This window comes from Thunnus albacares, chromosome 8 (genome assembly GCF_914725855.1).
Source record: "Thunnus albacares chromosome 8, fThuAlb1.1, whole genome shotgun sequence".
In the NCBI taxonomy this organism is placed as follows: domain Eukaryota; kingdom Metazoa; phylum Chordata; class Actinopteri; order Scombriformes; family Scombridae; genus Thunnus; species Thunnus albacares.
Window position 1 is genome coordinate 29,369,624 of NC_058113.1, and position 13,789 is coordinate 29,383,412.

The 13,789-nt window shown below is 36.9% G+C and overlaps 2 protein-coding genes across 2 annotated transcripts in view; both read right to left on the reverse strand.

Annotated features, from left to right (window-relative positions):
* LOC122986720 (fucolectin-7-like) overlaps nt 1–13,789 on the reverse strand; it is a 65,365-nt gene that overhangs the window by 47,952 nt on the left and 3,624 nt on the right. The gene's annotated exons all lie outside the window — the stretch shown is intronic.
* LOC122986721 lies at nt 5,047–9,598 on the reverse strand. The gene is made up of 5 exons (XM_044358041.1): nt 9,515–9,598; nt 8,567–8,864; nt 7,753–7,907; nt 6,085–6,364; nt 5,047–5,909 (listed from the first exon to the last, which is right to left on the reverse strand). The coding sequence occupies exons 1-5, from the start codon at nt 9,573–9,575 to the stop codon at nt 5,759–5,761; spliced, it is 945 nt and encodes a 314-aa protein (XP_044213976.1). The 5' UTR covers nt 9,576–9,598; the 3' UTR covers nt 5,047–5,758.

Consider the following 13,789-nt stretch of genomic DNA (forward strand, 5'->3'; position numbering starts at 1 on the left):
GATTGTCACCTGCCAGTACACCTGCCCCTCATTCCGATGGTCAGTCAGTTGTGTATATATATACCTGCCCACTTACCTTTGTCTCTGGCCAGATCATCAACGTTGTTTCAAGCCTTTTCATTTGGCAACCTGGACCTGATCCTGCACATAAATATTCCTGTGTGGTCCACATCAAATCATATTCATCAGCTCAGCACAAACAGCGGCTGCTAATCTTTCTCTAAGTTTATTTTGCATGTCATGGTATGTGGTTGTAGCTGAATAGCCATGCTCTCAAATACACAGTTTGGAGGGTTATTTCATTTTTCTGTGTATTGTCGGCTACATATAATTACTTAATTGTCATTAGTCATTCAATTTGCATTTACTTAATTTCATTTTCACAACCTTTGGATATCCAACTTCTGGAATAAATTTCTGGTCAGGAATAAACTTCATACAGTAATAATGATGACAATGTATATTTCTTCTTGTAATTCTATTATTGACTCTGTAATCTGTCTCAACCAGAATAATGAAACATGGTTCATTTTTGCTTTTGCTGTTCTTCCTGGAGACGTGCTCGGCTTATATCTAGTGTAAATACGATCTGGCTATGTCGGTCATATCTGTGTTATAAAACTTTAACCAGGTAAAATTGCAAAAAAAAAAAAAAAAAAAAGTAAAAGTAAAATTGCAAAAAATAAATAAATAAATAATGGTGCCCTAAAATAGATGATTACTTAGTGAGAACAATAAAAAGATGATGGAGTGATGATAAAGATTAATGTGGCTTGGATGTGTTAAGTAAATTTGATTCCCAATTTTGTTCTGAAGAAAATGAAAAAAAATGCACTTACTTCCTGCTGTAAGTAGATCTATGCTTTGTAAGGTCGTATCTACTTGAACTAATTGTCTTAACTCAAACATGCAATGTAGTGAGACTTAGCAGGATTCAGCAGAAGGGGCTGGATTGTTTAGAAAAACAATGACCATCTTTTCAATTATACATAGGAGACAAGAACTGATAATTTGTTTGAAGAAACAATTTCTCCAAAGTTTGGACAGTTGTCAAAAAAGATTGCAAATTTACTTTGGATACTGACTCGCGGTAGTGGTGCATCCTTAAGGTTTTAATTAATAAATATCTGCAAAATTTCCCATGAATTCAGTTTTATCATTTAACCACTGCAAAGGGCAACAATGTACAGATAGTTGTGACACAAATGGGAGTCACCTTTTTCTGCAGAGAGCAAGGAAAAGCTATCAGTGCTGATGTCTGCAACTGTTTCCTTTCATACAAGAGACAACCTGGCACTCCAAGGAAAAGCATCACAGTCATCATTGCATTCATTTGGCAATGCATATAATGGTATAGATGGAACTGGGAAGAGGCCTCTCGTACTCACACAAAAACTACTTCAGTCCCTGGTCCCTGTGGAAAACCTATAAGGTGTTTTCAGTTAAGTTAACAAACAGAGATTCTCTCTCAGAATGACTCAATGGAGCTGAGATCCGATTCCTTACAGTAACAATATTATTAAAAGTAATTCAATTGGAATTTAGTCAGAGCTTAGCACATTTGTGCTACAGGAGGGAGATTAATTAGCTCTATCAAATGTTCCTGCCAGACTGGTGCTGAATACTAATTTATCATATTGGAATTAAATATTGTGATGCCTCGGTTATGACACCATATCTCCAATCTTTACAGTACAGCAGATTGTATGGAAATGAAGCTAAATGCAAATTTCTCTTCTATCATTAGCAAGCCCCTGTTATTATAACTGTATGTCAAGTTAGACATGTTTGGTGACAAAGGATTTTACTACTTTTTCAGCAAACCTTTGCAGAGTTAATTATAATTATATGATTATAGTAATTTCTGCTTCTTCTGCCAGGTGTGCTGTGATCACAAACATCCCAGCAAGTGCTGTTGTTGAATTCCAGTGTAACAGGATAGACGATCGCTACGTTAACACAGTCGGCCCTGGAAGATAGGAGTACCCTGTACGAGGTGGTGGTGTATGGCTTTAGAGTAAAAGTTTAAAATGCACTTCAATCCAGATACTGTTATATGTACTCAGATGAATCAGAACTATAGATTAAGTTTCAATTTGATTGTCAGCCTTATGATTTTAGACAGACAATAGCACTGCATCATTTACTCATTTTAATGAGACTTGTGGGAACAGAATTCAGGGCTGTTCCTTCATTTTAGAGTAAGTTTTGTTGGAGGGATCAGACAACAAGCAGGACCACAACAGTGTATGAATAATCTACAACAATCAAGTGAGAAATAGGCCTTACTACATTAACTGTAGCCAAAGTGTGTTTTATATTTTATCTACAGTACATTTTGATTTCTAATGCCATTTTGAGCTGTTTTCTTAATACTATATTGCTGAATTATTGGAGAGCAGCCTGTTTCTAATTCACAGCTCAAGACTGAAGGGCACCGGGCTTTTGCAGTCAGGGCCCCTCAGCTCTGGAACTTCCTGCTTGGAGATTCGAGGCTGGCAGAAAAAGTGACATCTTTCAAATGTTTTGATAAGTGTTGTATAATTAAGTTTATTGTTATTATTACTGACCTTGTAATTTTACTGCCACTGCCTGCTGCTGCATCATATATCATCTTTGCTGAAATAAAATGAAATCTTTAAGAGCCTGACATGTTGGTCTGGATCATAAAGCACTTTATATTAAACTTTTAAGCTCACAATTTTTTCAAGTCTGTCTTAAGACAACAGTCAGGTATCAAAATGAACATTTGTATCTGTTTTTCTTGCTGTTATCATCCCTCCTGTTCATACTGACCATTAAGAGATCCCCTCCAAATGTGTTTACAAAGTAAGTGATGGGGAACAAAATCTTTATTTGAAGCTATTATGAGGCTTCAGCCATCCAAATTAGTCAAAACAATTCAATATCTTTCAACGTTACTATAAAATTACTATACTACTATAAAAGTTACTATGTCTTTATTACGCTATATTTCCTCTTTCTGTTCCAAGAGTAATAAAATAACAACATAAAGTAACAACCTTTTCTAAATGACTGTAACTGTGGAAGATATCCACTTTATTTGACTATCTCAGATGGCTGAAGCCTCATATTATCTTCAGATAAACTTTTAAATACGATTTTGCATAGATTGAGGACTAGGAAAAGGGAACACCAGTATTAGCGTCATTGCACTGGCTACCTGTAACGTTGAGAATAGATTTTAAAATTCTTTTACTTGTTTTTAAAGCCCAAAAAGGTCCAGCACCTTCATACCTCTCAGATTCCTTGTCAGAATATGTTCCAAACCGTTCGTTTAGGTTGCTTAACGCTGGCTTGTTAAATGTGCCACAAACAAAATGCAAAAAGTATGGTATATTAGACAAACATCCTCTGTTATATTTTCAAGAAGCAGCTCAAAAATTATATTTATGGTCTTGCTTTTAATTAATTCAACCTTTTACTGTTACTTCAGCTTATTACTACTTGTTTTATCGTTTTTATCTGATGATTTTACTTCCTTTTATCCTCTTATATCTTTTTATCACTGTAGTTTTTTTTTTATTGTTTATTGTATTTATCTTTCTCCTTTCTTTTAATATTTTAAAATATCTTTTTTTTTGCTTGCTTGCTTGTTTGTACCTCTTTCTGTAAAGCACTTTGAGCGGCATGTTATGTTATGAAAGGTGCTATATAAATAAAGTTGATTATTATCATCATCATTATTATTATTAGTAGTAGTAGTAGTAGTAGTATTTAAACAACAGTCAGGTGCCCATATGAACACTGACTGCTTGTTGCAGTCATTCCTCCTGTTCATACTGGCTATTAGAAGATTCTCCCAAATCTGGACAACATCCAGTCCTTAATCTATGCAAAATCATATTTAAAAGTTTATCTGAAGATAATATGAGGCTTCAGCCATCTGAGATAGTCAAATAAAGTGGATATCTTCCACAGGTACAGTCTTTTAGAAAAAAGTTGTTACTTTATGTTGTTATTTTGTTACTCTTGGAACAGAAAGAGGAAATATAGAGCAATAAAGATATAGTAACTTTTATAGTAGTATAGTAATTTATTATTTTCACTTTTTTTTTTTTTTGCATTTATACCTGTTAATGTTATAGCCAGATCATACTTACAATAGATGTAAGTCCAGCATGTCCCCAGAAATAACAGCAAAAGCAAAACTGAACCATGTTTCATTATTCTGGTTGAGACAGATTACAGAGTCAATAATAGAATTACAGTGAAGAAATTTACATTGTTATCATTATGACTGTATGAAGTTTATTGCTGAAAAACAATCTAATTCTTTGTTCCTGAAGTTGGATATCCAAAGTGCAGAAAAATGAAATTACTTAAATGTAAAATTAATAATAAAAGTAATTATATGTAGTCGACAATACACAGAAAAATGAAATAACCCTCCAAACTGTGTATTTGAGAGCATGGCTATTCAGCTACAACCACATACCTTGACATGCAAAATAAACTCAAAGAAAGATTAGCAGCCACTATCTGTGCTGTGCTGATGAATATGATTTGATGTGGACCACACAGGGATATTTATGTTCAGTATCAGGTCCAGGTGGCTAAACGAAAAGGCTCCAAACAACATTGATGATCTGGCCGAGGACAAAGGTAAGTGGGCACGTATATATATACACAACTGACTGACCATGGGAATGAGGGGCAGGTGTGCTGGCAGATGACAATCGGGTGTGAAACTGCAGTGCTGTATCCAGAACAAAGTTGCCCACGGGGACAAAAAAGTGCATCTTATCTTGTCAAAACAGTCCACACCTCACCTTCTACCTACAACTCTGTAGTCTTTACAGCCAGCTCCAATGTTGATATTTATAATACACTGAATGACATTATTATGCATAATGTGAAAAGTGTCACTCGTAGTGACGGACACATAATTATCACCAACAGAGCCTTTTAGCCTGTTTTGCTTCTTGTTTTGGTTTTACATATTTGTATGGTTTAGTCTCACTACTCAAAAGGCTCTGATAAACCCACAGCACACTTCAGAGAGAAAAGACAGGAGCACACTGATTGATATGCAGCCTTTAATAATGCAAGCAGACTAATGTTTCAACACTACTGGGTCTTCATCAGAATCAAAGAGGACAAAGGCATAAAGCAAACACATGTATGTAGTCAACTTAGGATAGATGTACATTTGTTTCTGGGTAGAAGGTTGAACAGAAATTCAAACATATTGGATAATAGATTTAAAGGTGGGAATTGCCAGAACCAATGTCCAGGTGTCAAACCCATACATTAAAAACAGAAAAACAAGAATTATGTGAAATCAAGTGCAAAAGGTTCATGTTTTGCAGCAGACATGACATCATGAATTGGAGAAAGTATGACAAGTTCAGCTCTTCATCTAGTATCTAGTAGCTATAGAACATATATTTTTCTCAGGAGTCATGGACACCAAACTAGAGCTAAAAGGAGACTGAATATTGGATTCACATTCATCCTGCGGGCAACTGTTTGCTAACATGTTAGCCATAACAATTTTATTCAGCTAAATGATGTTGTCAGGGCTGTTTGTCAGGTTATTTTGGAATTATTCTGCCCCCTAGTGGTCAAACTTTATTAATGCAGTTTAATGTGATCTAACTATATGTTGTCTCTAATGATGTCAATGTCATAAGTGAAGCTTAAACTATGATTGCAACCAGAATCTATAAAAGACCATCAGCTAAATAACAGCTATGTAAATTGTCATTGTTGTACATTTTGAACCTCATGAGATCTAATCCAGTCTAGAGCCATACACCTCCACCTCACACAGGGTCAGGTACTCGGCTCTTCCAGGAATGACTATGTTAACATAGCGGCCATCCATCCCATTACACTGGAACGTTTGGGTAGAACCTTCAGGGATGTGTGTGATCACAGCACACCTAGGAGAAAAAGAAATTATTTTCTTAACTTATTGAATGATCAATACATGGATACTCATATTTGCTTTTAAAGGTTAATATAAATATAAGTTACTGCTAACAAACCTAATGACAAATATCCATTATGACAAAATGTTAGTCATAGTAGTATTTTATTTAATGGACTCTACACTACCTGGGATTGTTGTTGCCATTGTTTGCAGTAGAATCTCCAATGCGGATCTCAGCTCCATTGAGTCGTTGTGCTTGTGTATCTCTGTTGGTTATCTTAACAGAAAACACTTTATGGGTTTTCTGTAGGTCCAGACGCCACCAGGGACCGAAGTTGTAGTTTGTGTGAGAGCAAGAAGCCTCATCCCAATTGTTGGCACGATTCCCATCTATAGCATTATATGCTATGCCAGATGGATACAGTGATGACTGTGTGGCTTTTCCTTGGAGTGCCAGGTTCTCTCCTGTACAAAAGGACACAGTTGCAAACATCACCACTGATACCTAGTTTTCCTTGCTATCTGCAGAATAAGGTGTTTGTCAATTTGTGGATGTTTGAACTTAAAAGTCACAATTATTTGCACATTGTTGTCCTTTCCAGTAGTGAGAAGTAACTGCAGTGAAAGATGGAGAGTTTATGTATAGTTGTGCGGATGCTTGTTGTAAATCTTGAAGGATGCACCAGCGGTTGGCAGTACAAAATGTGCCAGATTTCATGTTGTGTATTTAGGGGTGGCTGTGTCTCAGAGGTAGAGTGGGTCATCCACTAATCAGAAGATCAGTGGTTTGATCCCCAGCTCTTCCAGTCCACATGTCAACATGTCCTTGGGCAAGATACTGAACCCCAAATTGCTCCCGAAAGCCATGCCATTGATGTGAGAGTGTGTGTGAATGCATTAGATACTCCTCCTGATGAGCACATTGGCACCTTGCATGGTAAACCTGCCATCAGTGTATGAGTATGTCTGTGAATGGGTGAATGTTGGCATGCAGTGTAAAGCGCTTCGAGTGGTCGGAAGACTAGAAAGGCGCTATATATCTGCAGTCCATGTATCAGAATCCAAAGTGTTAATTTTTCTTATTATCATTCAAAACATTTTCAAATTATTTTTGTGGCAACTATCCAAGTAACATAAGTAACTCTTGTGAAATTGTTTTTTTTTCATACAATTAATCAATTCTTATCTCCTATGAATAATTTAAAAGATGTTCATTGTTTTTCTAAATAAACCAGCTGACCAGATACTTCTGAGTATCACAATGGTCCCATTTACACCTGGTATTAACATGTCTTCTGAATCTGGATCCATTATCTGAATAATGACATTCAATTCATGAGTCTTTGCATTTACACCTGGTATTAAAATGTGTTTTCTCAGTTGTGCCCACATTATGATCACATTTCAATATGCAAATTAGCTAGGCGCATCTAGCAGACTTGTCAACAATCATCTGCATCCCAGGTAAAGTAAACTGTGACCATGAACAGATGCCTTTCTTTTCTAAATCACTGTTCATAATGTACAGATTGCATTTACACCTGGCTGAGATCTGATCACAATGCGAGCCTGACAACCTCCAAATGTTATCTTGCTGATCCGCGTTGACGGAACAATGCGTTGAGAGAACACAATGAGAACACATTTTAAAACCAAGTGTAAATGCAAAGACTGATTGATTGGATTTCAGTATCCAGATAATGTATCCAGATAGGGAACACATGTTAATACCAGGTGTAAATGGGGCCTCAAATGGAGAGTTGTGCTGTGACCACAGCTGTAAAGAAAATGAGGCGCCAGCGTCACCTAGCAAATTAAATTTGTGTGGCTTCTGTCACATATTCAATTCTCACCAGTTGGGGCACGGTACCCGTAGACTTCCACTTCACAGAGTGTGAGCATCCTTCCTTGACCGGGTAAAACCACAGCCACATAACGTCCCTCCACGTGCTTTGTAACAGTTACTGTATAAGACCTGCCTGCTGGGATACTAGGAATTACACCAACCCTAAAAGAGAGAGAGAGGAAACCATTTTATAACTAAAGTACTTTAAAGGTTATTTTATGTATTTAAAAAAAAAACTTCTATTACTTTTATAAGATTATTAATATATTTTTATTACATATTAAATATAGTTCATCTGTCTTAGAATTTCTGCTGCCTGCATTACTAAGCAACATGTTGTCCAGCTAAACAACAAACAGCTGATGGCAGAAAAGGGTTTCACAGGTACGGTGGGAGATTACATGACCTGAAATAAGGACTACTAAAAAGGTGTGATGTCATTTGAAATGAAAATAGAGAACACTCTTAAGGTTTAAGTTAATATTATTTTTTTTATTTATTTTTGCCTTACAATTAAAGTAAGATGTTACCTCTATACTGTGTTAAAGGGCTAGTACACTCAATTATTTGCTATATTGTTGTCTCACAATATTTAGTTATATCTGGGAGGTATACATTTGCTAGAGTTAACCAATATAAATAACATTAAGTTAATCAGAGTTACCATATCAAAGTTAATTGGGATGAAGAACTCAGGGCCCCATCTACATATATAGAGGGTAGATGGGCTACATCAGGATCTGTGGTGTTTACAACATCTGCTCAACACTTTCCAGGGAGAAGTCCTGAATCTAATGAGTAATTACTGGATGTTCACTTACACTGGGTTTGCAGCACCATTGTCTTGTAAAGAGTTGCCGATGTGAATCACTGCCCCATTGATCCTGTCTGCACAGCAGTCTCCTCTGTTGGTGATGATGATAGAGGTGACCACGTAGGACTCCATCAGGTCCACCCTCCACCAGGGGTTGGTTTGTTTTTCAGTGTGGCTGCATGAACCGGCCATGTAATCAGATTCACGGTTTCCATCAATGGCATTGGAAGCAGCTCCAAAAACATACCAAGGCGATCCCTGGTAGCGGTATGACTGAGTTGCTTTTCCACGCAAGGCCACATTTTCTGTGAAAGAAATACACACATTTTTTTCCAAAGTTTAATGTTGATTATCCCTGTGGAGGAATTTATATCACACCTGAGAGCCTCTGTATTCCCATCCTGTGATCTGCATTAGTGTGATTTGAATGCTTTGTTTTCAGCCAGAGTGGCCATAGGGACATTTGGTCCACCACTTTGGTCCAGACTGATGCTGTAATTCTGCTGTTTACCTTGCAATCGTTGTGCGAAAAATAAAATTTTGCAGGCAGTGGTGACAAGTTGTGAACATAACAATGACTTATCATCACCTTTCAGTTGATATGGAGAACATTTAGCAAACAGTTGCTTCTTGTTCAGTCTTGTTGCTGTTCACCTGGTGTAAGGCCAATATTTCCACCTTTACCTTTGTTATATCTGGCACTTTAGCTGCTAAATGCTCCACTTTATTCACCAGCAAGTCACCAACTTTTTTTTTAGTTTGTAGTTGAAACTTTAGACCAGAGATCACAGTGATATTAAAAAAAAAATTGAATAAATCTACTTAACACATCCAATCTTTAATATCACTCCACCATCTTTTTATTATATATACAACTAATTATCCTTTTTTTTTTTATTATACTTGTTAATGTCTTACAACACAGATATCACAGACATAGCCAGATCATACTTACGATAGGTAGAAGCCGAGCACGTCCCCAGGAAGAGCAGCAACAGCAGAACTGAACGTCTCATTGTTCTGGTTGAGACAGATTACAGAGTCAATAATAGAAACACTGAAGAAATTTACATTATATCATTATGAAGTTTATCCCTGACCAACAATCTAATGCTTTGTTCCAGAACTTGGATATCCAAAGGGCATAAAAATTAAATTACTTCTCTAAAATGAATGACTGATAGATATTAAGTAATTATATTAACCGACAATCCACACAAAAATGAAATAACCCTCCAAATTGCATATTCGAGAGCATGGCTATTCAGCTACAACCACATACCTTGACATGCAAAATAAACTCAGCGGCAGATGAAAAGCCGCTCTCTGCGCTGTGCTGATGAATATGATTTGATGTGGACTACACAGGGATATTTATGTGCACGTCTTATCATGGCATGTGCTGTTTATTGCTGATATACAACAGTCTTATGTTTAGATAAGACTAATTTCAACTGTCAAGTGGAGCAGGGATGGGATGGTGTTGTAAATTAAAAGATGACACCTGTAGTTCCATTGATTTTGTTTGAAGTTTTGTATGTCAATATTTAAACTGAATACTGCATTAAATTTTACAGTTACTAGGAAGATGTTATAGTGCGTTCATAAAGGCATGCAGCCATAAAAACAGGGCACCGGACAACATATGACACAATATAGCAGACCATGGAGAAAGTGTGAGGTGTGTTAAGTAAACTAAAGCTTGGCCAAAGCCCTTGACTCGTGTAAAGAAATATAATGCTGCTCAATGCTAACTTTGTCTTTGATAACTGGCTGCTGTTCTAGGAAACGTATTCACCACCTGCGTTCTATAAACACACCATCAGTGGCCTTGGACCGGCTACGTGCCATGTATCCTGGTTGTTGTAGGATTTCCCCCTTTAGAGCGATAAGGGAATCTACAGCCTTTTTCTCAGTTTTATCTAGTCATAGGACACCAATTTTTAAAATAATTGCACATTTCTATTACATACTGTAGGTGACCTAGTTTTATAAATCATCATATTTACAGCAGTGAAATTCCTCTTTAAGTACTCCTCATTAACCATCTTGCTCTTCCATCTTTACATATCCTGTATTTATGCTGTTTTCCTTTTTTTAATATTTTAATGCATTATGTAAAGCACCTTGAATTCCCCTTGTGTATAAAATGTGATATGCAAATAAACTTTTCTAGTCTATACAGGATCCAGGATCCAGGACCAGGTTTAGTGCCTGAGTGCAAAGGAACACAGCAACATTGGCAATCTGGCAGAGGACAATAATAAGTGGGCAGATATATTTACACAATGGAGTGATAATGAAGTGATCAGGAAAAAAAAGAGCATGTGTGCTGGCAGATAACAATCAGGTGATGACTGTTGCAGGTACAGGGTGATTGGAGAGGTGACTGGGAAAGAGGAGAAAGTACAGGGTCTTCTGGAGGTCAGGTCATTAATGGACAGATGATGAATGGCAGGGAATGGTGAGTTCCATGGACATGCAGGGGACTGGGGAAGTGAGCATGTAGCTGAAGGCAGGATGGGAAAAATAAATACCACAGAGACAGCTGTTGTGATAACAGCAGTCTATGGAGAAAGTGTGAGGTGTATTAGATCCATTGAAAGTTTATCTAAAGCCCTCGACTTATGCAGACTGCAAACAGCAGTAACATATGTGCTATTCTTGAAGGTTCAATCCAGCATTGTTTGCTGGTTTAAAAGAGTCCTTTAAAAGGAGAAGGCTGGTCAAATTCTGTACTTTTCATATGACACCAGTGTGTCAGAGAATAAAGTACTGCTTAAAGGCCTAGTAGCAGTTTCAGCCATAATTCAGCGTAATCTGAGAATAAAAATAAATTGCCTGAGGCTTGGAAACATGCAAAAATGCTGCCTACAGCTGCAGCAACATTTGAATAACATGAATTTGGTTTAGGCTACATAAAGATAATTATTAATCATTAAAATCAATAGAAATTAAAGCTGCAAGCAGCAACAAACGGGCCCTCGTGCCTCCGCGCATGTTGAGCTGCGGTGCAATCGAAGGGCTTCTGTCACAGGCATGTAGATGTCGTCAGACCCGGGCTGTTTTCAGAGAGTGCAAGAAGGAGATAAACATCACTTCCTTTGTCCACTATTTTTCCTGCTGCTGGGGCTGCTTCGCTGAAATTTCGTAGGGAGCACTATTCAGCCCGTTTGCATCACTGATGGAATATTGGCATGTAGATTGGCCGGGAGTCTTATTAAACATGTATAGTTTGGTGCAGACTAGAGCATTTACAATAAAGTTATAGCAACTTCCTGTGTCATAGCCAAATATCAAATCTCAACGGTGTAAGGATGAGAATTTTCTGCAGGGTGAGACATTTCTGTCTTGCTCACACCTGTGTCATCAAAATTATGTTTTGGGCCCATTCACTTGAATTTCAATTAATAAATTGAAAACTCTTGATGAGTTTGTGTGTAAGACAAATTAATTTCCTAATTTTCATGAAGTCTATTTTTAGAAAAGTAAAGACTTTTAACCCACATGACCTGGTCAAAGTTTGATTGAAATATGCACTGTCAGGTGTGGAGAGACAATAAGTAACTGCACTGGACACAGAAAAATACTCATACATTTGAATGGAGAGTGTGAGCGAACTGCTAGGTTCTCAGGGCCTAATAAAGGAAAAACTGCAGTACAAAGCTACAAATTTTAGTTTTAATTGTATTTTTCTACTGCACTTTATCACTAAACTGTCACCCTCACTCAATTTTTTCCCTTCCCCTCATAGGTCATCCCCACTACTGAATTATACATATAAGACCTATAATTATTGTAAAATAAATGATAATAACACTAAACTTCATACAAAGTTTGTATATAATCTACTGTATGTATACAGGCCTTTCTGCTATATCCTACAAAAATGAGCTGCATTCAACCCCCACACCAGTGGCGGCTGGTGACTTAAAAAATTTGGGAGGACAGGAGGAAAACCAACATGGAATCTTACAACAAACCACATCAAACTATATCATTGTCCCCCACTTGATGAAATCGGAGGGGTGGGGGGCTATTTTATATGCCAATAAAACAATTTGCTTTTAAAAACAAAAACCCCTGAGTGGTGTAAAGGATGCTTCTTTAAAGACATTTAGCATATACATTTTGTTTCTAAAAGAAGAGCTCGTTTTAGCCATGGAGTGGCTCAGATGTGTGATTTTACCAACAAAGTGAAATTCAAATTTATAGTATTGTTCTATTGTGACAACACATTTATGTTCTCATCAAAAACAGACAAGATATGACATGATTTACACATGTTTCCTATGTATTTTCTTAGTATACAGATGAATACGCTGAATGACATTATTATGCGTAATGTGAAAAGTGTCACTTGTAGTGACAAACATAATTATCACCAACAGAGCCCTTTAGCCTGTTTTGTTTATTGTTCTGGTTTTACACATTTGTATGGTTTAGTCTCACTACTCAAAAGGCTCTGATAAACCCACAGCACACTTCAGAGAGAAAAGACAGGACCACACTGATTGATATGCAGCCTTTAATAATTCAAGCAGACTAATGTTTCAACACTACTGGGTCTACATCAGAACCAAAGAGGACAAAGGCATAAGGCAAACACACATATGTAGTCTCCTTAGGATAGGTGTACAGTTGTTATTGGGTAGAAGGCTGTACAGAAATTCAAACATATTGGATAATAGATTAAAATGTGGGAATTGCCAGAACCAATGTCCAGGTGCCAAACCCATACATTAAAAACAGAAAAAAAAGAATTATGTGAAATCAATAGCAAAAGATTCATGTTTTGCAGCAGACATAATATCATGAATTGGAGGAAGTATGACAAATTCAGCTCTTCATGTAGTATCTAGTAGCTATAGAACAAATGTGTTTTTTCAGGAGTCATGGACACCAAACTAGAGCTAAAAAGAGACTGAATATTGGATTCACATTCATCCTGCAGGCAGATACATGACTCCAAATGAATGCTAATGTTTTTTTGTTGACAGGATGTGTAAATGGGCAACTGTTCGCTAACATATAAGCCAAAACAATTTTATTCAGCTGGATGATGATGTCAGGTCTGTTTGTCAGGTTGTTTTGGAATTATTCTGCCTCCTAGTGGTCACACATTTATTAATGCAGCTTTAATGTGATCTAACTATATGTTGTCTCTAATAATGTTAATGTCATAAGTGAAGCTTAAGCTATGATTGCAACCAGAATCTATAAAAGAGCA

Coding starts and splice junctions, on each gene's coding strand:
- LOC122986721 (XM_044358041.1), bottom strand. CDS start 9,575: ATGAGACGTTCAGTTCTGCTGTTGCTGCTCTTCCTGGGGACGTGCTCG. Junction 6,365..7,752: donor CGGGTACCGTGCCCCAACTG/GTGAGAATTGAA, acceptor CCTTTTGTACAG/GAGAGAACCTGGCACTCCAA. Junction 5,910..6,084: donor AATGGCAACAACAATCCCAG/GTAGTGTAGAGT, acceptor TTTTTCTCCTAG/GTGTGCTGTGATCACACACA.